General features: G+C 49.7%; 1 protein-coding gene across 1 annotated transcript in view; it reads right to left on the reverse strand.

Moving 5' to 3' along the window:
• Positions 1–4,912: 4,912 nt before the first annotated feature.
• The window catches only part of dscaml1 (Down syndrome cell adhesion molecule like 1), an 85,978-nt gene continuing 68,777 nt past the window's right edge, over positions 4,913–22,113 (reverse strand). Inside the window, exons 21-33 of the mRNA XM_061216341.1 lie at positions 19,075–19,228; positions 16,697–16,814; positions 15,326–15,489; positions 14,610–14,708; positions 12,574–12,762; positions 11,567–11,854; positions 10,526–10,681; positions 9,507–9,537; positions 8,849–8,967; positions 8,024–8,176; positions 6,892–7,086; positions 6,126–6,437; positions 4,913–5,415 (exon numbers count right to left, since the gene is read on the reverse strand). Of these exons, the coding sequence (XP_061072325.1) occupies positions 4,913–5,415; positions 6,126–6,437; positions 6,892–7,086; positions 8,024–8,176; positions 8,849–8,967; positions 9,507–9,537; positions 10,526–10,681; positions 11,567–11,854; positions 12,574–12,762; positions 14,610–14,708; positions 15,326–15,489; positions 16,697–16,814; positions 19,075–19,228 (2,481 nt within the window). The remainder of the gene's footprint in view (positions 5,416–6,125; positions 6,438–6,891; positions 7,087–8,023; positions 8,177–8,848; positions 8,968–9,506; positions 9,538–10,525; positions 10,682–11,566; positions 11,855–12,573; positions 12,763–14,609; positions 14,709–15,325; positions 15,490–16,696; positions 16,815–19,074; positions 19,229–22,113) is intronic.

Raw genomic sequence — 22,113 nt, forward strand, 5'->3', positions numbered from 1 at the left:
AAGATAGCTTTATTGCACAAGGTGTTGGAATACTCTTTTTTTGTATTTGTTTTGTTTTCATAGAAAAAAATGTATAGTTAAACACAAGCAATTGCAAATAGAAGCAACTTTTCAGTAAAAGTTTAGGAATCCCTTCTGCGTTTTTTAAACATTTTTTCCGCTTTTTTTTGTTGTTTGTTTTTCCTTTTTCCTTTTTATTTTAACCAGCAAAATATTCAGAGCATGCAATGCCTTTTTTCTTGAAGGTAAACAAAATTATAAATAAAAAAAACCAAAACAAAATCAATTAATGACAGAAACATAACAAAAATTCAACCCAACATTATCAAAAACCAAGAAAAGTAAAAGTGAAGTAAAAGTCTGAGCCCCATTCTGAAATCAATGTGAAAGGTATATTTATAATATATATATATATTTTAATTTTTTTTTTCTTTTGCCCCGATTTTTAAAGGCATAACATCAAACTTAAGTTGTGCCCTGGTTTATTCTGGAGATGACGAAAATAGTTATCATTTATACAAAACAGTTTCTTATATACAAGTCTTTATTTGTAGTTTAGAAATAATGTGGAGGGAGGAAGGGTTGAAAGGGTAGGGCAGGGCCTGATTGGTCAAAAAAAGAAAGTGGGTTGGGTTAAGCGGGGTGGGTGGGGGATAGGGGATTGTTTCCTGACTCCTTCCAGTCTACACACGGCTCTTTTGTGTGATTGGTTGGAGCAAAGAAGTCCCTGATTGGCTAAACTGGCCTGCTCCATAGCGTGATGCCACTGCCTAGTTGACAATAAAAGCATAATAACTAACAAAGAAAATAAACCATAATTAAAGGAAATACCCAAAACTACATGTACAACAACAAGAAAAAAGGGTTTCAGGCAGCAGACTCTGCACTGTTGGCCCACTGAACTGGAAACCCATGGGAAGATAGCCGGGGCAATTTAACAGTATATAATTGAAACAGGTTCTGTGAGCTGGAATGAGAAATATAAAATCTTTTTCCATTGCACTGTGCCTCAGCTCAGTTTGGTCTAAGAATGGCATGAACTGCGTTCAGTTTTTCGAACGCACGTCAGAAATGTACAGTATATTATATGTCGACCTTTAACACTGCGGTTATGAACCCCAGCCTTTCTCAGTGGTCTTCCGCAGCACCTGGATCTGATCCACGCAGATCTTAATCGTAGATCAACAGAGAGGTGGACTGCTCACAAAGGGACTTGCCTTTGTGCTGAGGAATTCTGGGTAATAAAAGCAGGTGGTGGTGTTGGGGGAGGGGGTTGAGTATTGGACAGGCGTATCCTGAACCAGGAGGCAGACTGTCTCCAGTGTTCGGTGGTGCTGTGTGCAATCATCAGCTATGACCTATCCCTGAAGTCTTTTCTCTCTCTCACTCTCCCTACTGACCCGTAGTTACCCCTTCTCGCCCCGCCCGTGTTAGAAGGCCACCCGAGAGGGCCTGATCCACCTGAGTGCTGGCTGCCGCTAGCTTCTCCGTAAGGCCAGCGGGAAGGGCGAGGGTTCCCACTCGGACCAGGGCCGGAATGTCCCAGAACATGGTGCAAGGGGCCTGGCCCATTCATTTCCAGCCTTCCAGGTCTAGCGGGTTCCTGCTAGCCACGCGCCTCCTAGCCATAAGCTACTAAATGGCAGTTAAGCAGCAGTGAGGAATTATGGGTAGGAAAGCTAAAGAACTGAGGAAACATATGCATAACAGTTATAAGGGCATATTTCAAAATAGCCCGAAGTTGAGATTTTGGGAAAAGTGGGTGTGTGGTTAAATCAACGATACACTTGATTTAATACACAAAGCTAACAACCATAAATAATTGATGGAACAATTTGCAATTCAGACGCATACTCGTTGTATACTTTGAGCCTCTTTCTCTGATGGAAATTGCTAATCAAGGCTCAAGAAACTGATGTCAGTTGACATTAGAACACGCCTCAAAAAGAATAAAGCACCGCTTTCAACTGACACTCCAGAAAAGTATTAGGATTTACAATTTTGACTGATTAGTTGTTTTTTTTTTTGAAAACACCAAGATAATTCTGTCCTAATGAGGTCTTTCGAATGTCTTGCAATATTCTTAAGCCTCAGAAACCTTTCGAGCGACTTCAAGACTACATTCTCAAGGCTTAGAACTTTGTATTTGATCATTTTTACCATTGCAGAAGGCCTGGGTGAAACCCTCCATGGATACTCGAGCTACAGAATGCATGTGTGCAAAGGTAGGCGGAGTCACCCGCTACCGGACTTTCTTTGGAACCAAACTGCCGTTCTACAGCCGGAGGCCGGACCGCAGGAACCCGCTCAGCTCTGGGACAGAGAAGTTCTGACCGGCTCTGGCCTTCACACGTTCCCCATCTTTCTCTGTCTTTCTTTCTTTCTCTCTTTCTCTCACTCTGTCCTTCTACCTGTCTCACTCCTCTCTCCTCCTCTATCCATCCTGCAGCTACTCACGCGGAGCGATTGTCTCTTTTAAATATTTCTGATCCACACAGCTTCATATTTCACTCTTTTTCCACCACTTATATATTTCACTATATATTTAGATAGAAATATATATGTATATATATATTTTAGATAACAAACACCATTATATATAATTTTTTTTTGTATTGCGAGAGCCCTGATGTCATATTTTCAATTGAAATTCTTGTGTAGCATTTCTTTTTGGGAAGTTCTTTTTCTGCAATAGGGACAAGCTTTTGGTAGGATATGGGTGAGCAGGGGAAGTGGGTGAACGAAAACGGTCATTTGAAACGATCAGGGACACGGTTGGGGAACAGGTAAATGAGTAATACAATATTTCCTTGTGCACAAGACCAACAAAAATCAAAACACCAACTCCCTCTGTACTGAAACCATCAGCGTCTGTAGCCCCCCCACCCCCCACCCCAAACCCCCACCCCAAACCCCAAACCCCAAACCCCGCCCCTCCCACAGCAGAAGCTGAAGCTGGTGGTTCTGAGGATGAGCCTCGGGTTAGTGAGGCCTGCGGGAAACGCAAACACAGACAGAGGAAAAGACGAACGCAAACGGAAAGGAAGCAAATGAAGACCCGAAATTAAAGCGGAACAGGCTGATCCCTCTCTTTCTCTCTCTCCCTCCTCCTCCTCCTCCTCCTCCGTTCTGTCCGTCTACGTGCGGGAGAGAGGCTGTGAGGCAGTCACAGTAAAGGAGGTGGAGATGGAGGGATGAACGGGTGGAGGGAGGGGGAGGGCAGAGTACGGACGAACGCAAAGCATTGCGTCCCGGCTCGAGGGGGGGGGCGAGAGGGAGACAAAGAGGCAAGAGCCAAAACGGGCTCCGTCTTGCGGCACCCTGCTCCCTCCTTCCATCTCAGAAAAGAATGGTACACAGTTATCCCCCCTCCTTCCACACGCTCCCTCCTTCCCACCCCAGATTGTTTGATTGGATCCAGAGAGAAGACGACACGGCATGACGCCCTCGTGGACTGGAGGATCGGCAGACGCAAACGGATGAAAGCCGGAGGGGGAAGCTGACGAACAGGCAAAGGGAACAGTGGTGGTCCTCTCCAACGGAGACCTGACTCCATGAAGAAAAAGCTTCTCAGAGGAAGGTCTCAAAATGGACGCCAATGGCTCGCTTCTCTCAAAGAGCCGACCCGCCAGGACATAAGAACCATAAACCGATCGAAAGGGTCTTTCGATGCGTGTTGGCCACATGTATACATATATATATTTACACATATACACACACACATACATACACACGCACGCACACGCATGCACGCACACACACACGCACACACACGCACACGCACACACATGCACGCACACACACACACACACACACGCACAGGCTTGCCACAGTTCTAAGGTTCCGATCACTCTTTTTAGTGCACATGAGTTTATATTTTAAAAAATAATATAATCGAAAGAACAAAAAAAAAAACAAAAAAAACCTCGGAAAAAAACATTCCGACTTGTCCTCCATAAAGATAATTCCAGACATTTTTTTTTCTCTTTTTTTTTTGTTGTTTGTTATAAAAGTCAGCAATACTATATTCTGTGTCATCAATTGCATGAAAAAAAAAAAAAATTTCCACAGACTAAAAAAAAAAAACCCCAAAAAAACCATGGTGGCTCAGAGCACAGTCTTGAGCGGGGTGTATCCGAGAAGCGTGAGAAACACGCTGAGGCTCGCTGGACCAGGCCAGGGAGGGACACCAAGGCCAGTTATGCATAAGCACTTTCCGCAACCATGCATTGTTCTTCTCTTCTCTTTTAGAAAAAAACCCAAAAACGCTCACTGTTAAGAGACATAAAAAGGGACACTTTCCACAGCCTAAAACACCGAGACAGCTTTATGTGAAACTATACATCTCTTATGCTTTATATTTCCTAACTTCTGAATTTGAGAAACAAGTGCATGAGGAAAGTGTTTTGTGCATAAGTTTGCAAGGTGTCAAGAGGAAAGAGAAATAGACAGAGTATGTGAGAGAGAGAGACAGAGAGTGAGTGAGAAAGGGATAGATAAGAGAGGTGAGTGGTGAAGAAGGGAAGGACAGTGGCCGGGGAAATGATACGGGGTTTGGCATGTGTGGAGGGTGGAGAGAGAGACAGAGAAAGAGAGAAAGAAGGACAGACAGAGAGAGAGAGAGAGAGAGAGAGATGAAGGAGCCTCTGTGCTCAGTCGGTGCCCGGTCGGCGGGCACTCTGCTCTGTGCTCCTGTCCCCTAGTCTGCACGCTGGGCCCAGCACTCCCTCCACCAGCGAGTAGGAGCCCACCTCCTCCCTACACCAGCGTGTAGGAGGCCACCTCCCCCCTACACCAGCGTGTAGGAGGCCACCTCCCCCCTACACCAGCGTGTAGGAGGCCACCTCCCCCCTACACCAGCATGTAGGAGGCCACCTCCCCCCTACACCAGCGTGTAGGAGCCCACCTCCCTCTACACCAGCGTGTAGGACTTGGAGTAGGCCCCGGCGCCTTGCTTCTGCAGTCTGCCCAGGCCGGAGGAGCTGCTCTCCAGCAGTGAGTCCCTGGAGCCGCCCACTTTGGCGGCGGCGGCGGCGGCGGCGGGGTTCCCGCCCGCGCCCGCCCCGCCCCCCGTCGCCCCGGAGACGGCGGAGGACGAGGCGCTGGCCACGGCGGAGGCGGCCGCGCCGGCCGCGCTCTGGGAAGCCGGGCCGGGCATGGTGAGGGTCCTCTGGGGCAGCGTGGCTGTTCCCGAGGCCCCGCCCGCCCCGGCCCCCAGCCCGGCGTGCCCCAGCGTCAGGCCCTGCTTGCCCGGGTCCAGAGTCAGGTGCCGCGACTGCGTGTGGTACGCCCGGGCCGCCAGGCTGCGGATGGACGCCTCGCGCGGCGGCACCACCGGACACGGGTCGTGCAGGTCCGACTGCTTCCGGAAAAAAGGGTCCGACTTCATGTACAGCGGCAGGTTGCAGTAGTCGCCTACGGCAAGGAGAAAGAGTAGGGTACATGGTAAATGGTAAATGGTTGGCATTTATATAGCGCCTTTATCAAAAGCGCTGTACAATTGATGCTTCTGACCGCCCAAGAGGGTCAGGGGTGTGAGAGAATACCGCTCATGACAGGCCTGGGAGGGGTAGAGGAAGGGGCTTATAGCGGAACATATCTCCATTTGGCACTGAGACCAGGGACTGTCATGACTCAAAAGTGATCGGTCATAATGGGCACCAGACCAGTGTCAGTTTTGGCTATGGTACCGAATGGAAGAACCGCCCTCAGCTGTTCAGAGCTCATCTTAGCATCATTGTATGAGCTGGACCTGGATCCAATAATCAACTGAAATATTTTACCCCCGCTGATTGATCAATTCTTATCATTGTCAATTTTGTTTAATAACATACTACATGTATGTATTCCCATGGATCAGCAGGAGGGTTTTACCACCAAAAAGTTGACACATTTTTTGTGTCAGCCTGGTCTCTGTAAAACCAGGCATAACATCTGTCAAAAGGTTTACAGCAGACCCTGGACTACAACCCTGACCACCTGCAACTTGTGGCAGAACAGACAGGAAGCCACAGGAGGCACCAAACTCCAGAGGGCCACTGATTGGCTCAGACCGAAAGCCCGTGAAGACCCATTGGCCGACCTGAGACCTGACGGGTGTAAATGGGGGGCGGAGGAGCGCTCACTCTTGTTGGCGCGGTGCGGGATGGGCACGGCCACGTTCTTGCCGCGGTCGTAGTCCTGGGGCTTGGGCGGCGAGGCGGTGAAGCGGCAGATGCCGGGCTCCGAGGGCGTGCTCATGGAGGTCATGCTGTCGGCGTTGTCGTTGGTGCCCGTGGTCATCTGGTCGGAGGAGCTGTCGGAGATGAAGCACTCGGTGATCTCGAACTTGGCGTGCTGCAGGTGCTCCTCCAGCTTGGCGTGCTCGTAGGCCCGCGCCAGCTCCTCGTAGGTGGAGGAGGCGCTCTCCGTCGACACCATGCTGTTCCGCCCCTTGTCTGAGGAGAGAGAGAGAGAGAGAGGGAGGGGGGGATGATGTGGTCGCTACGAGATACACGTGTGGCGTTAGCTCGATGTGCACTACTGTGCAATATACTTAGGCGCCCAAGATTTTTAATGTAAATTCCCTCTTAGATATTTTTCTATGTATTTTTTTATTTTCTGCAATAGAGTGTCAGTAGAAAAGAGCTAATTTGAGTGTCCAGTCACATTACAGCTGTGTGTGAAGCAGAACGATTTAGCCTACTCGACTAGCAACACAGAGCCCAGGCAGAGCTGGCTACATGGCTAGCAGGAGTTAGCCGGGTTAGTTTCTTAATATTTGGGCTGAACCCAATATTTCTGGCTTCACAAGTGAGTACACAATGTAGCCTGTTCTTCCCGTGTATAGTCACACGGCGTTGAACGCGGCGTTTGATTCTGGTGGTGTGAGCACGGGACTCAGGGGCTCACCGGTGTCCTGCGACAGGCTGGCGCTGTAGCTGTCGCTCTCGGTGACGGTGATGCCGTGCTGGGAGCCCACGGTGCGCCAGTCGGAGGTCAGGGTGCGGGCGGGGGTGGAGGCCTGGCACTTGGTGAGCGTCCACTGGCTGGAGTAGCGGTTCCGCGTGCTGTGCGCCGACTTCACCGTCTTCCTGGACACCGGGTCTGCGGGGAGGGAGGATGGGTCAGTCTACCGTGGAACATAGTAAAGTCCCTCTACTTTCCCATTCAGAAACACCAATTACTAAATTACTAATAGGTTTTAATACGTGTGTAAACCTAACCTACAAGGCCCAAGTCCTTATCTTTGTGGTTTTCCTAACATTTGTAATTGTACCCCCCCGTCCTTTCAGCATTGTCCCTGCTTATGGGTATGTATTTTTTTGTACGGCGCTCTTGATAAAAGCATCTGCCAAATGCCTACAGTATAATGTAATGTGAACCTTTTCACTATACTACTACAGTTCTGCTTACAATCAATCAACAAGAACACTGATCCATACCAACATGTTTTGAAACTACCTGAAAAAGTGTGTATAGCCGTTAAGCCAACATTACACACTGTCCTTATCGTATAAGTCATTATAAGCAAACCAACGCCATATGGAGGATGACATCACCGTATCGTATGTAAGGTTTAAATACATGATCTCAATTGAATTAAGATGAGCTCTGACCAAAATTCCTGCGTACATGCTTACAAATGCTTTATAAAGATGTTATATTGTGGTTGTTAGGATGTTATAGATACTTTATAAAGGTCTTGGGAATGCACTCATTTAGGTTCGAAGTAAGCTTATTACATGTTAAATAACAAAATTCACTGTCAATATTATGTAGAATAGGAGCTTCCATAGTTTTATGTAATTTATTAAAATTCAAACAATGTGCATAATGCAGTTAAAATATTCCCGGAAAGTCTATGTTTGACATGTACGCTCCAAATGAACACTGTTGCTACCTTGTTTTAAGCAACATTAAATCTGTCCAGGTCAATACATTAATCACCCTTTGGCGGTGAATGTATGCGATAATAAAACGTGTCAGACGTCAGCTTGCGTTAGGTTTTCAGTTCATCAGTACGGAGCTTGAGCACACTCACTGGTCCCTGGGCGTATGTCGGACATGTCAATCAGGGGGCCGGTGTTCTGGATGAGGGCGGGGTGGTGCACGGACACGCCCGTACAGAAGCTCTGCGGGTTCACCGATTGGCTGAACTCTGTGTCTGTCACGGGGATGGTGGCCTTGTCTTCACCTGTTCAAGGGGAAAGTGAGAGCCTTTTCAGACTGCGGTTTGGGGTCCGATCACCGGGGCAACATGCCACACAGCTAAAGAACCGAGCATTGAAATCAACATCGATAATAGCAATGTTTTTAGAGGCTCACGTGTACGTTCACTGAGCGCTTTATTACACATGTACTCCTCCGCATTCTTGCGATGATCTAATCAGCCAATTGTGTGGCATCAGTGCAATACACACAATCACAGAGATACGGTCAGGAGCTTCAGTTCACATCAACCATCAGAATGGGGAAAAAATGTGATCTCAATTACTTTGACGCACACACACTCACTCACGCACAAATGCACAGACGCACACACACACAAACACTCACACTCACACTCACACACACACATACACATACACATACACACACACACCCCCATACATACATACACACACACACACACCTGCACACATACACTCACACACACACACAAACACACAGCCACATTCTCACATTCTCACACACACACACACACACACACACACACACAAACACACAGCCACATTCTCACACACACACACACACACACACACACACACACACACACATACACACATACACACATACACACACACACACACAGACACATGCACACATACACACACACACACACACACCCCCCTCCCCAGCCACTGACCGAGCTGCTTGATGCCCTCCTTGTCCTCGATGAGCAGCTGGACGCGGGGGATGTCGATATGGAGCCGGGGGCCCGCGGGGGGGCCCTTCACAGGGGTGTCGAAACTCCGATTGTTCTTACTGCTCCGGGACACAAGGAAGACAGAGACAGAGTATTTCCACTGCCTTTACAACCGCACCCCCATCTCTCTCTCTCTCTCTCTCTCTCTCTCACACACACACACACACACACACATACACACTGGGAAGGCCCAAACAAAACCAGCCAACACACACGTTGTGTAACAAATACGGTAATGCAATACACATACTAAATACTATGCATAGGTGAGATAACTATCAGAACAGGAAATCAAAAGAGACAGAGAGGAGGATTCGTTGTTGTCAGTTATTAGTGCTTTAACAACATGTTCAGCACACGCACTGCATGCCAATGGAGCAATCGGAATTAAATTCAGAGAGAGGGGGAGAGAGAGATAGAGAGAGGATAGAAAGGGAAGCAGGGGAGCGTGACAGGAGTCACAGGAGTGAGAGACAGAGACAGAAAGAGAACAGCGCAGGTTTTTGAAAGTGTCAGCCATGCACACCCAGACAGAGCTGTGAAATGACTGCGTCGTGTTCATCCGCAGTAACCCCGTCTGCCAAACCACAGGCCTTACCTGATGAGCATCTCCGCCAAGCTCTTGGCATCTGCGGAGACACAAAGAGAACATTCAGGAACAAAGACAAAGGCCCCACGTCCTTTTTAACCCCCTACCCCTTTACCTTCTCTCATCTCTTTACCTCCAGTTCTTTCTTTTCCTCTAATGTTACACTCTGCCCTCTCCTCCTTCTCCTTCCTGCTTTCCCTGCATCATATTCTGGTTTCTGTACCTCCTCTGTTTTTTCCCTTATTTTGCATCATTCAGACAGTTAGGGAGCAAAGAGCGTAGCAGCAACCAGTAGCGTAGTGGCTAAGCTACATGACTGCGACCCCAAAGGTTGGCAGGTTGGTTCAAGCCCCAGGGTAGCAATGAGAAGATCCAGCTATTGGGCCCTTGAGCAAGGCTCTCATCCCCACATTGCTCCCTGGGCACCGCACTAAGCCTGCCCACTGCCGCCAAGCAACTAGGATGAGTCAATTGCAGAGGAAGAATTGCCCCACAGGGTTCAGCAAAGTATTATCTTCTTCTTCTTCTTCTTCTATGTGGCATCATGGCGGGGGATCAAACCCCAGCTCACACAGGGGGGGTCCGTACACCCGGTTAGAGGGTCAGCCACACACCTCACAAACCCCTCTCTTTCCACCTTCCACCTCTCCTCACGTACCCTTCCACCTCTCCACTCTTATTCTCTCTCTCCCTCTGTCTCTCTCTCCTCTGTCCCTCTCTCCCTCTCTCTCTCCTCTGTCCCACTCTCCCTCTCTCTCTCCTCCATCCCTCTCTCCCTCTCTCTCTCCCTCTCTGTCTCTCTCTCCTCCATCCCTCTCTCCCTCTCTCTCTCCCTCTCTGTCTCTCTCTCCTCCATCCCTCTCTCCCTCTCTCTCTCTCTCTCCCCCTCTGTCTCTCTCTCCTCCGTCCCTCTTTCCCTCTCTCTCTCCCCCTCTGTCTCTCTCTCCTCTGTCCCTCTCTCCCACTCTCTCCTCCGTCCCTCTCTCCCACTCTCTCTCCTCCGCCCCTCTCTCCCTCCTCTTCCTCACCCCTCAGCCGTTTCAGCCTCTTCTCCTTGCGCTTCTTGCGGATGATGAAGAGCAGGGCCAGGCCGAGGGTGACCAGGATGACGGGGCAGGCGATGGTGAAGAGCTTCTTCACGTCGTCCCCCTCGCCCCGTGCAGACTTTATGGGCGGGATGGTACCTGCAGCAGGAACAGAGCGAGCCAGAGAATAGCACATATAAATGTTGTGACTACACAATATAGACTTTTTACTACAAAAAGCAATAAATGAACAACTATCCCATGTCAATAAGGAACACTGTGTTTAGCTCTTGGGCCTCAGTAAAACCAGAACCATACTGAACACCAGGGCCACCAAACTTTCACTCTCACAGGTGTCACTATTACTTAACCTTTACTGGACTTGACCTGCCCCACCCTGTCTGCGTGGCCTCTCGGGGCAATCTAGCGGCTAAGGTGCTTGACTGAGACCTGAAAGGTTGGTGGTTCAAGCCTCAGAGTGGCCAAAATTAGATGAGTTGTTGATCAGCTGTTGAGCCCTTGAGCAAGGCCTTTAACCCCACATTGCTCCAGGGGGGATTGTCCCCTGTGTGGTTTAATCAACTGTAAGTCCATCCATCTATCCATTATCTGAACCCGCTTATCCTGAACAGGGTGGCAGGGGGGCTGGAGCCTATCCCAGCATACATTGAGCGAAAGGCAGGAATACACCCTGGACAGGTCGCCAGTCCATCGCAGGGCACACACACCATTCACTCACACACTCATACCTGTGGACAACTTAGACTCTCCAATCAGCCTAACCTGCATGTCTTTGGACTGTGGGAGGAAACCGGAGTACCCGGAGGAAACCCACGCAGACACGGGGAGAACATACAAACTCCACACAGAGAGGCCCCGGCCGACGGGGATTCGAACCCAGGACCTCCTTGCTGTGAGGCGGCAGTGCTACCACTGCACCATCCGTGCCGCCCCAACTGCAAGTCGTTTTGGATAAAAAGAGTCAGCTAAATAACTGTAATGTACTGTAATGCCCAGCCCTTCCCCTCCGCGGGGGGCACTCACTCCCGTCGTAGTCCAGCGTGGCGAACTGGGAGCTCTGGTTCCCACAGCCGGCGCTGTTGCAGGCCTTCATCTTCAGCTCGTACCAGGTGGCCTCGCGCAGCTCGGCCAGGAACACGTCGGCCGAGGCGTTGGTGCGCAGGTTCTGCCACGCCCAGGTGCCCTTGGGCCGGAACTCCAGCAGCACGGCCGTGATGGGGCAGCCGCCGCTGGCCCAGCCCTGCAGGTTGAGCCGGGCGTGGGTGGAGTTGATGTGCGTGAAGAGCGGCTGGTCCTTGTTAAACTGGGGCTCTGCGGGGGGGAAACAGTGCCACCTGCGGTCACACCCCTGCAACTGCACGCCGGGTAGCTCCGCACTCCACTAAATCAATACTCCACTTTGACCCCTGTTCTGGGCATATTCTTACATCAGTTATGACATTACAACAGTCCAGAGAATGCAGTATTTCATTATCAGGATTCAAATCATAATTATCAGGTTAATCTGGTTAGCAGTTTGAAAGACCAATCAGGGTATATCAACTCTTGGGCCACAAGACTATTACGTCAGTGGAAATGTCAGGGTTTGAAGTCATTTGTTCAGAAAAAAAAAGATCAGTATTAGTGTGACTATAGTACCAGAGTGTTTATGACTATAGTGTAACAGGGATCAAAACATTATGGTCCTTGTGGGCCAAAACTGCTGGTTTTCCACCTTTAACTGGAAGTCAGGTGTAAAAACAGTCTGGCCAATCAATAGCTCTAATTGTTTATTACCCAGAATAAAGATAATCAGGGCTGGATTTGGACTTGAGTGCCAGATGTCTGGACTATAGTACCAGTGCGTTTGAGTGTGTGACTATAGTACCAGTGCGTTTGAGTGCGTGACTATAGTACCAGTGTGTATGAGTGTGTGACTATAGTACCAGTGTGTTTGAACGTATGTTTGCCTCTGTCTGTGGGCAGAATGTCAGTATCTGAACGTTAGCGTGTCTGTGTTGTCAGTGTGTGTGAGTGGGCGGGTCCCTCACCGCGGCCGTGGGTCTTGGCCTCGATGATCTCGCTGATGCGGCCCGCCCCCACGCTGTTCTTGGCCGCCAGCTTGACCTTGTACCAGGTGCCGCAGCGCAGGTTGTCCAGCTTGAAGGAGCGCTCGCTGGAGCTGATGAACACGTCCCTCCACTCCTCCGTGTTGTCCACTGAGTACTGCAGCACGAAGCCTGGGGACGGCACACACACCACCACGTCACGCCCTCCCATTGGCCAGAGAACTCCCACTGTCACTGTCACGCCCTCCCATTGGCCAGAGCACTCTCACTGTCACTGTCACAACCTCCCATTGGCCAGAGCACTCCCACCACGTCACACCCTCCCATGGCCCCTAACCCTGCATTGCTCCAGGGGAGGATTGTCTCCTGCTTAGTCTAATCAACTGTATGTCACTCTGGATAAGAGCGTCTGCCAAATGGCAATAATGTAATGTAATGTAATCACACCCTCCCATTGGCCAGAGCACTCCCACTGTCACTCCCTCCCATTGGCCAGAGCACTCCCACAACCACTGTCAAACCCTCCCATTGGCCAGAGCACTCCCACTATTACACCCACTATTACTCCCTCTAAGGTCCCACAGCCACACCCCCTCGCACTGAAGTACACATCTATAGCCTCCCCCTCTCTAAAGGAAGTACACCTCTATAGCCACACCCTCTCTAAGGGAAGTACACATCTATAGCCTCCCCCTCTCTAAAGGAAGTACACCTCTATAGCCTCCCCCTCTCTAAGGGAAGTACACCTCTATAGCCTCCCCCTCTCTAAAGGAAGTACACCTCTATAGCCTCCCCCTCTCTAAGGGAAGTACACCTCTATAGCCACACCCTCTCTAAGGAAAGTACATTTTACAATCACCCAGTATTACTTTACATTATGTCTCTTTACACAAATGCACTACTGCTTTCATGGTTGTTTTATATGTGTGTGCTGCACTGTATGTGGTTGTTTTCCATTATATTTGGCAGGAACAATGAATCTCATTTATGAAAGGTTATACCATTTTCAGAGCATACATCCTGAAGACTGCATATGGTGTGTAAAACCACACATGTACTGCAGCACAATACTCTGAATGATTGTTAAACCTGATCCATTACAAGTGGCCGGCGAATGCTCTGGAACTTTAAAACCGTAAAATGACAAGCAGTCATCTTGTGCATCTGCCACAGCATTATCCCATGCTTCTCTATCTCCTCGCCACCAGAGGGCGCTGATGCACTTCAAAGACTACCGCTCACGTTGAGCCAGCAAGAAGTCACGCACTTATCTCAATGCGGAAATTAAGATTTGTTCCCTGCTGCATATGCTACTTAGACACGTTTGCAAAGACGCTGACTGGACACATATGTAAATATCCACACAATATGGCGTACAGTAGCGCGCTGCTGTCAGCGGCTGCTGCACCCAGATTTCGGGAAATTGCTGAGAGGCGGCAAAACTCTTTCCGTTTCAGAAGAGTTTCAAAGCGAGCTGACTGGTGGGCCGGACAGATTTTGTCTGGCTGGCATCGCCCACAATAATTTAGAGCAGAGTTTAAAATGCGGAAAGGGTTTGAGCTGTTGTCTAGTAAACAGATGGGGAGGTGAGAGTGAACTCCACTTCTATTGTTGCGAGATAATTATGAGCAGGCGCTCAGCAAACATGAAAGAGACCACAGCCCTGACGGGCGGGAGAGAGACTGACCCGGGGGAACTGGAAACAGGCAAAGCAGACAGAGACAGAGAGAAACGGACAGACAGACAGACAGACAGGTACAGGGACATACCTGGAGATAGATACAGAAAACCAGACAAAGAGTTGCAGAGACAGGTGTAGTCAGTCAGACAGAGAGACAGACAGGCAGACATGCAGAGAAATGTACCAAGAAATGAACAGACTAACTGATACACAAGCTGCTCGATACACTCTCAGAAATAAAGTGACAGTGGAGGTTCATTTTTGTTATTCAAGGATCAAATTTCCCAAATGTAGGCAGCTGTAGGGCAGTGTGCCGGTGCAGAGCAGTGGACTCTACCTCTGATGGAGCTGCCCCCGTTGTCTCCGGGGATCCAGGCCAGGGTGATGGAGGAGGTGGAGGTGGTGGAGACGGTGAGGCGTGGCTGATCCGGGGGCACTGCGGGAGGAGGAGAGGGGCAGACTCTCAATCACCGAGCCTAACTATCTCTGCGACTGCAAGAACCTTCCAACGACACCGTTCTCATGAGAACCACTGATAGACCGCTCACTTATAGCAAACAAAAGCCATGTAAAGAATCATAATTACCAAACATTCCTGGGCCAAATGCGTAATTGTTTCGGATTCAAATACTTGTCTGTGCTTGATTGATCTTGCCTAGTGCAATTGAGCCAACCAAGAGGACCAGAAGGCAGGGTTTCCTCGATTCCAATACACCAGACAAGCTCATTAAGTGTAAAAAAAAGTGTTTGAATCCAAGATAGTTACGTATTTTTGACCACGGTCTGTTATAAACAATCAATTATTTACAAGAATCAATTGCAAGAATCAATTACTTACAAGAATGGAGGCAGGCACCATTCTATATCCATTTTCTCATCTACCTCATTGTTTGTTTCAAACAGGGTGATTTCTAAAAGAGTGTAGCCAATAGTATTTCCATTTTAAGTGTATGTCGTATTTTCTGTGGGCCCTCTGATATTGATTTGTCTTTATTTGAGGAAATGCCGTCGGAATGCAGGCTGAGTGAGGTCCCACAATGCCATGCTCCCTACCTTGCACCAGCAGGTTCACAATGATGGTGTCAAACCCCAGGGTGTTGGTGGCAGTGCAGGTGTAGTACCCAGAGTCCTCTGCTTTCACAGAGCGCAGCACCAGCGTGCCATTGGCCAGGATCAGCCGGTGACCATCCAGTGTCACTGGGATGGCTGAGTCCTCACTGTGATGTACAGACACACACACACACACACACACACACACACACAAACACACACATGCATACACACACACACGCACACACACACAAGCACACGGGCACACACACACAAACACAAACACAGGCACGTACGCCCACACACAGAAAGAGCTCGTGAGATACTTTCTTTTTAAAAAATGACAAACCAGCACCTACAGCACAATGAGAGGGGAATGAAAAGGCGGAAGGAGAGAGCGGAGCGGAGAGAGGAGTAATGCAGGAGAAGAACGAAAGGGACAAGAGGAGAAAGCGCAGGCAGAAGAGCGACTGACAGCAGGGCTGAGAGTTTGTGGATGTGCAGTCCCTCTCAATCCATTCACTCCCCTGCTCTTTAGCATGAGAACGATGGCCTCTGCTTTGACATCACGGCTTCATTACAGCGCCTCGACCCCGGCGCGCGATTGGTCGGGTTCCGCGGGAGCGCAAGATTGAGCGGAGAGAGAGAGAGAGAGAGAGAGAGGACAAAAGGAGCGAGGGATGCTGAAAGAGGATATAATCATTTCTGGTGTGAACCGCTGTTCATCATATAATCAATATATGATCATCATAATCTCAGTGTTAAGGGGGGAGTGGGGTATAATGTGAGGGAGCTGGGCTTGTAAGGAAGATGCTGCAGGTTTGATTCCCAGGTGGGACACTGCCATTGTGCCACAGAACGCGGCACTTAACCTGAATTGCTTTGGTAGATAGCCAGCTGCATGGATGGCTCGTGTGCGGAAGAATGTAGGCTGTCTCTCCGGATAAGAGCCTCCGCTAAACGTTAAACTGTTGTGTGCATCATATCCCAGAATGCAGTGCGCGCACACATGGCTCTGTACTCAGGGCGACTAGTTCAGGAGGTAAGAGCAGCCGTCTGGCAGTCGGAGAGTTGCCTGTTCGATCCCCCTGCCCAGGGTGTGTCAAAGAGTCCCTGAGCAAGACACCTAACCCCACATGGGGTTCTGAGCAGATGGTGCCTTGCATGCCAGCCTTTCGCCGTAGTGGGTGAGTGTATGTGTGTGTGTGTGTGTGTGTGTGTGTGTGTGTGTGTGTGAATGAGAGGCAGTCATTGTAAAACGCTTGGGATAAAAGCACTACATACATAAATGATAGTGAGAGGGTGTGAGATTATGACACAGGCAGAGATGGAAAAAGGGAGGGGATATGCAGATGAAGGGGTGTCGGTCCTGACCTGTCTTTGGTCCACTTGATGGTGGGCGTGGGCTCTCCCACCGAGCTGCAGGGCAGGCGCACCTCCTTCATCCAGGGCGTGGTCACCGTGCCCCCGAACGACAGGATCTTAGCAGGGGCTGGACAGAGAGGGTGAGGGGCTCATTTCAGGTCACCCGTCTTTAGGGACGTTCCAGCCTGTGCTATGTTGTACTTGAAGGAGCTAGGAGGCTCCTGAAGAATTTGTGAGCAAGGAAACACGAGCGCATGCTTTACTGAAGTTTTCTTTTCACAGAATGTGTGATCGACTTGTGGCTCCCCGTGTGCCCATGCATCTGCAACTGACGTGGCTTCATACTGATATTTGAAGGAACAAAGGATATAAAAATATCCTTAGGACATACTCGGATATATTCTCCTAATTCACACTTTCTCAATGTCTCCGTCCTCACTTCCTTTCCTCGCCTTCACCAATGGGTGGAGCTTGGAACGAGGAAATAAAGCAAGAGCAGAAGCCCTGTGATGCGCACATATCCACCAATGAGGCTCTCCGGCAGGAGGGGCCAACCCCGGGCCCTGGAGAGCAGCAGGGTGCGCTGCTTTTTGTTTTCACCTTGAATACAACAGCCACTTAGGACTCAAGAAACCAGACGAGGTGAGTTAACTCTGTAATTAACTGCTTTAATGGACCAATTAAGTGCCGGGCAACAACAAAAACCAGCCGAAACCCAGGACCTGGGTTGACTCTCACCACACGCTGGCCTATCCCACAAGGCTGTTCGGCGAGGGGAAATCAACTCCGAGTGCTTATCTACGCCCAGGCCAGGAGCAGCTGCTTCGGTGTGATGGCAGAAGGCCGGGACATTTCCCCAGAATACTCCGTGAGAACACAGGAATACATAACGACATGGATAGGCCTTTTGGTCCGTCTCGGCCCATCGTTTACCCACAGAACACAGTCCCCACAGAGCCCGGGCCTGAACACCCCCAGGGTTCCTGCCTCTACCTCGTCACCTCATCATTTCTTAAGGAATATGACGGGCGAGACTACAAATCCGCTCCCGTATGTGAAAGTGCGCGGGGGAACGAGGCGAGAGGCAGTTCTTTTTATGAGTTTGAGGTCTTCAGGGCCCCGTGCAAACACCGCCGTTTCTCTGACACCTTCTGTCATCCTGTCTGATGATTATAATGAATGGCCATTCGTCAGTTGTTTCCAATTACTGGAGCTCACACACGCACACGCACACGGACACACACACACACACACACACACACACTGTACAGGCAAGCACTTACTGCATCCACAAACTATACAGGCATTTTTATCATATTTACACATTCTTCTCTCTCTCTCTCTCTAACACAGACATACCACACACATACACACACACATCTTGACGTCTTAATTCCTTGCATTTCCTGAGTATAATACAGAGTGGAACAGCTCACAGCTTGTTATTAGCTTGAAAAAGAGAAGGGGAGAGAGACAGACAGAGAGAGAGAGATACTGAGTCTCGCTCTCTCCCCCCCTCTCTGGCTCATACACTCTATTTCCTCCTGTCAGTGTAATGAACAAGCTATCGATTAACACCCCGCACCCCCACCCCACCGAATGTGTTGAGTATTGGCTCTGTCACCCTCTGTCGCTCTGCCCCTCCCCCTCCCAGGCAGGCAGTTCATTGGCTGTCCCCTCCTCGTCACGGCGTAATTAACCGCAGACCCAGCTGTCCGTCAGCAGAGCAGTGACAGATCGTGAGCACAGGGAGGGCATGGGAGAGACAAAGAGAGCCAGAGAGAGGCTCCAAAAGCCCTTCACCCAAACTCAGGGCCTAAGGTGCACGACTGGGACCTTCCAGCCCCTGTGTGGCCACAGTGAAATCAGAGCAGCTGCTGGGCCCTTGAGTGAGGCCCTTAACCCCTGTGAGTAAGTTGCGATAAGCTGCTTAGGATAACAGCGTCAGCTAAATAGCTGTAATGTAATGTAATGGAGAGAAACACAAAAGAAACAAAAGAGTAAAGCGTGAAAAACTACAGATAACAGAAAAATGAATAAGAGTAACACTTCAAAAAAGAAAGTATACTTATTAGGAGTTTGATGGGCTTACTGTTGATTCACATTCTATGAAAATGATTGCTTTGGTAGTACTTTAGCTATATGAGTTAATGTCGATGAAGCATATTCGGATTTGAGAGAGAGACATAGAAATGGATAGAAGAGAGAGAGAGAGAGAAAGGCAAACAATGAGGCTCGGCCTGTGTCCGAGTCAGCACACTTGTCTACTATTGAGTACGCAGAACAGTACACAACTCCATACACAACTCGTGTACTCAATAGCAGGCAAGCGTGCGCCGATTTGGACCCGGCCTTCCTCGCCTCCCGGAGGACCGACTCAGACTCACCCTTCCCAGCAGGCTCCACGGTCACCTTCTCGCTGATGTTCCCGCGGCCGGCGGTGGTGACGGCGGCGGCCCAGATGAGGTACTGCTGGCCGCGGTTCAGGTGCGTGATGCGGTAGAACAGCAGCTCCGGATTGGCCTCGTACTCGCTGGGCGCCTGAGGGGGAGGGGCATAGCGGCGTTACTCCTGATGTCACCGATCAGATAATCACCCTCAGCGATCTGGTGATCACTTTTCAAACTCTACCTTAGTCCTCCCTCCTGATTTCCCCTGCCCCTCCTTTCTGATATCCCTATCCTTGTCTAACCCCCCCTCCCCCCCAAAAAAAAAAAAAAAAAAATGCACTTATGATGACAACTATGTTTAGAACAGCATTTCATGTGTATTTTGCTAGTTTCTGGATGTGATGCTTTGACTTATGGTAGAACCTATGCACTTGTAAATCGCTTTGGATTAAAAGCGTCTGCCAAATGACTAAAATGTAAAATGATCAGATAATCACCCTCTCCCCTCCGTTGTAACAGACCTGGGTGTGAAATTCGACACTTCCCTGTTCCTCACTGACCATATCGAACTCGTTGGCCCATACTTCTTGGGTCATTCTCAGGTCGACATTAGCTCAGGAGGTAACAGCGGTCATCTGGACCTCGCAGAGTCCCTGAGCAAGACAACTAAACCCCCAATAGCTCCAGACGAGCTGGTTGGAGCCCTGCATGGCAGAACATTGCTCTGAGTGTGTGCGATTGGGAGAATGAGAGGCATCAATTGTCAAGCTTGTTGGATAAACGCGGTATATAAATGCAGTCCATTTGCCATTCTCCCTGACCGTGAAGCACACTGCCAGTTTGAGGCCCATCAGACAGAGGAACTCCCTCGTACCTGTATCTTCTCCTGGCTCGACTACACCAATGCGCCCCCCTTGTGGTTTACCGGAGGACTCACTAAACAAACTGCAGCCTAAGAACAGTGCCGCCAGTGTCGCAATTAATCCCCGAAAACACGCGCATCGCCTCCACCGCGACCCGTTCGCATCGGCTACCTGTTTGTCCCAGGATTGATTTTAAGACTCCCCTCTTGTGTTATAGGATTTAAATAGCGCCGGCCCCATTCATCTGTCTGATTTAATCTCTGTCTACGATCCCTCTGGAACGACTCCACGCCGCTCCACGTTCCCGGAACGGGAGCCCAGGTCTCGCACGATGGGGGCCCGAGCCTCCCCGCTCCGTGAACAGTCCTGGGACATCCATCAATTCCTTGTCTGCACTTCTCCAATGATCTCCCAGATCCGGTAAAGGCTTCTTTCTCCATCGGGGCCTTTAAATCAGCCTAGTGAACTCACTTTAACAGTGACCTTTTAACAACAGCCTATATTTTTACCTCTGTTCTGTTCTTAACCTACAAATATTGTGGGTCTTAATCTCAGAACTTCGCCCGTCACTTCTAATTACTGCGTTCTTGTTTATCACACTCTAAAGCAGGTTAATGAAAGATAAATAAAATGCATTATTATTGATGGTTGGTTGGAGAGGGCTTTCTTGTGGCTCAAAATTCAATGAACATTTGAAATGTAATTTCCCTCCTTTAGTGTCCACTGACTACTCCAAATGCTGGAGACCGTTTGAGAAGCGAACTTTGCTCCCCATAATCACACGCCGCGCGTATTTTATCAGTGCTTCTTTAAGTACCAGAGAACCACATTTTGTTTTCTTCCCAAAGGAATCACAAGGAGAGGAACAGCTCAGAGAGAAGGCAGGGGGGCAGAGAGCGACATGGGGTCAGAGGAAGACGGACATCAGAGACGGGGGGCGTAGAGGCGACCCCCGCAGACGGACTCATCTCCAAACGAAAGATATCGCAGACAGCCAAGCACAGCGAAGACCTGCTGCGGGTTCTAGAGTGGCTGTTTGACTGACACGCTGACGGAGCGATCGCACGACGCGTGACTGCTGTAATCGCGCTCTCTTTAACCCGACCGTGCGCCCGGCGTCCAGACGCATTCCCGTCAGCGCCCGCCCCGCTCTCCCCCCCCAGTCAGTCTTACGCCTCTCCCTCTCCATTAGAGACGGAGCCGGGGGCTCCTGACCCCCCCCACGCCTGGGACACGGGCGGAGGCGCATCTCCTGGTGCCTCTGTGACTCAACACTGCCCCCCGGCCCCCAGAGCTGTCACTGCGGCTCTCATCTCCTCTGCTCCCACTGCAGCGCTGGGAGACGAGCATGAGCACACACACACACACACACACACTCACTCACACACTCACACTCACACACACACTCACACACTCACACACTCACACACTCACACACTCACACACTCACACTCACACTCACACTCACACTCACACTCACACTCACACTCACACTCACACTCACACTCACACACACACACACACAGATATATGCATACATGCACACACACACACACACTCACACACACTCATACACACACTCACACACTCACACACACACACTCACACACTCACACACTCACACACTCACACACTCACACACTCACACACACACACACTCACACACTCACACACACACACTCACACACTCACACACTCACACACTCACACACTCACACACACACACACACACACACACACACACACTCACACACACACACACAGATATATGCATACATGCACACACACACACACACACTCACACACACTCACACACACACTCACACACACTCACACACTCACACACACACACACACACACACACACTCACACACTCACACACTCACACACACACACACACACACACACACACACACACACACACAGATATATGCATACATGCACACACACACACTCACACATATGCATATATGCATACAAACACTCGTACAGCCACACACAAGCACACACAGAGAAACACAAACATACACACACACATAAAGACACACAAACACACACACATATGCATATATGCATACATGCACACACACATATAAAGACAAACAAACATATGCATATATGCATACATGCATACACACATATAAAGACACACAAACACACACACACTCATACA

Source organism: Conger conger, chromosome 13 (assembly GCF_963514075.1).
Source record: "Conger conger chromosome 13, fConCon1.1, whole genome shotgun sequence".
Classification (NCBI taxonomy): domain Eukaryota; kingdom Metazoa; phylum Chordata; class Actinopteri; order Anguilliformes; family Congridae; genus Conger; species Conger conger.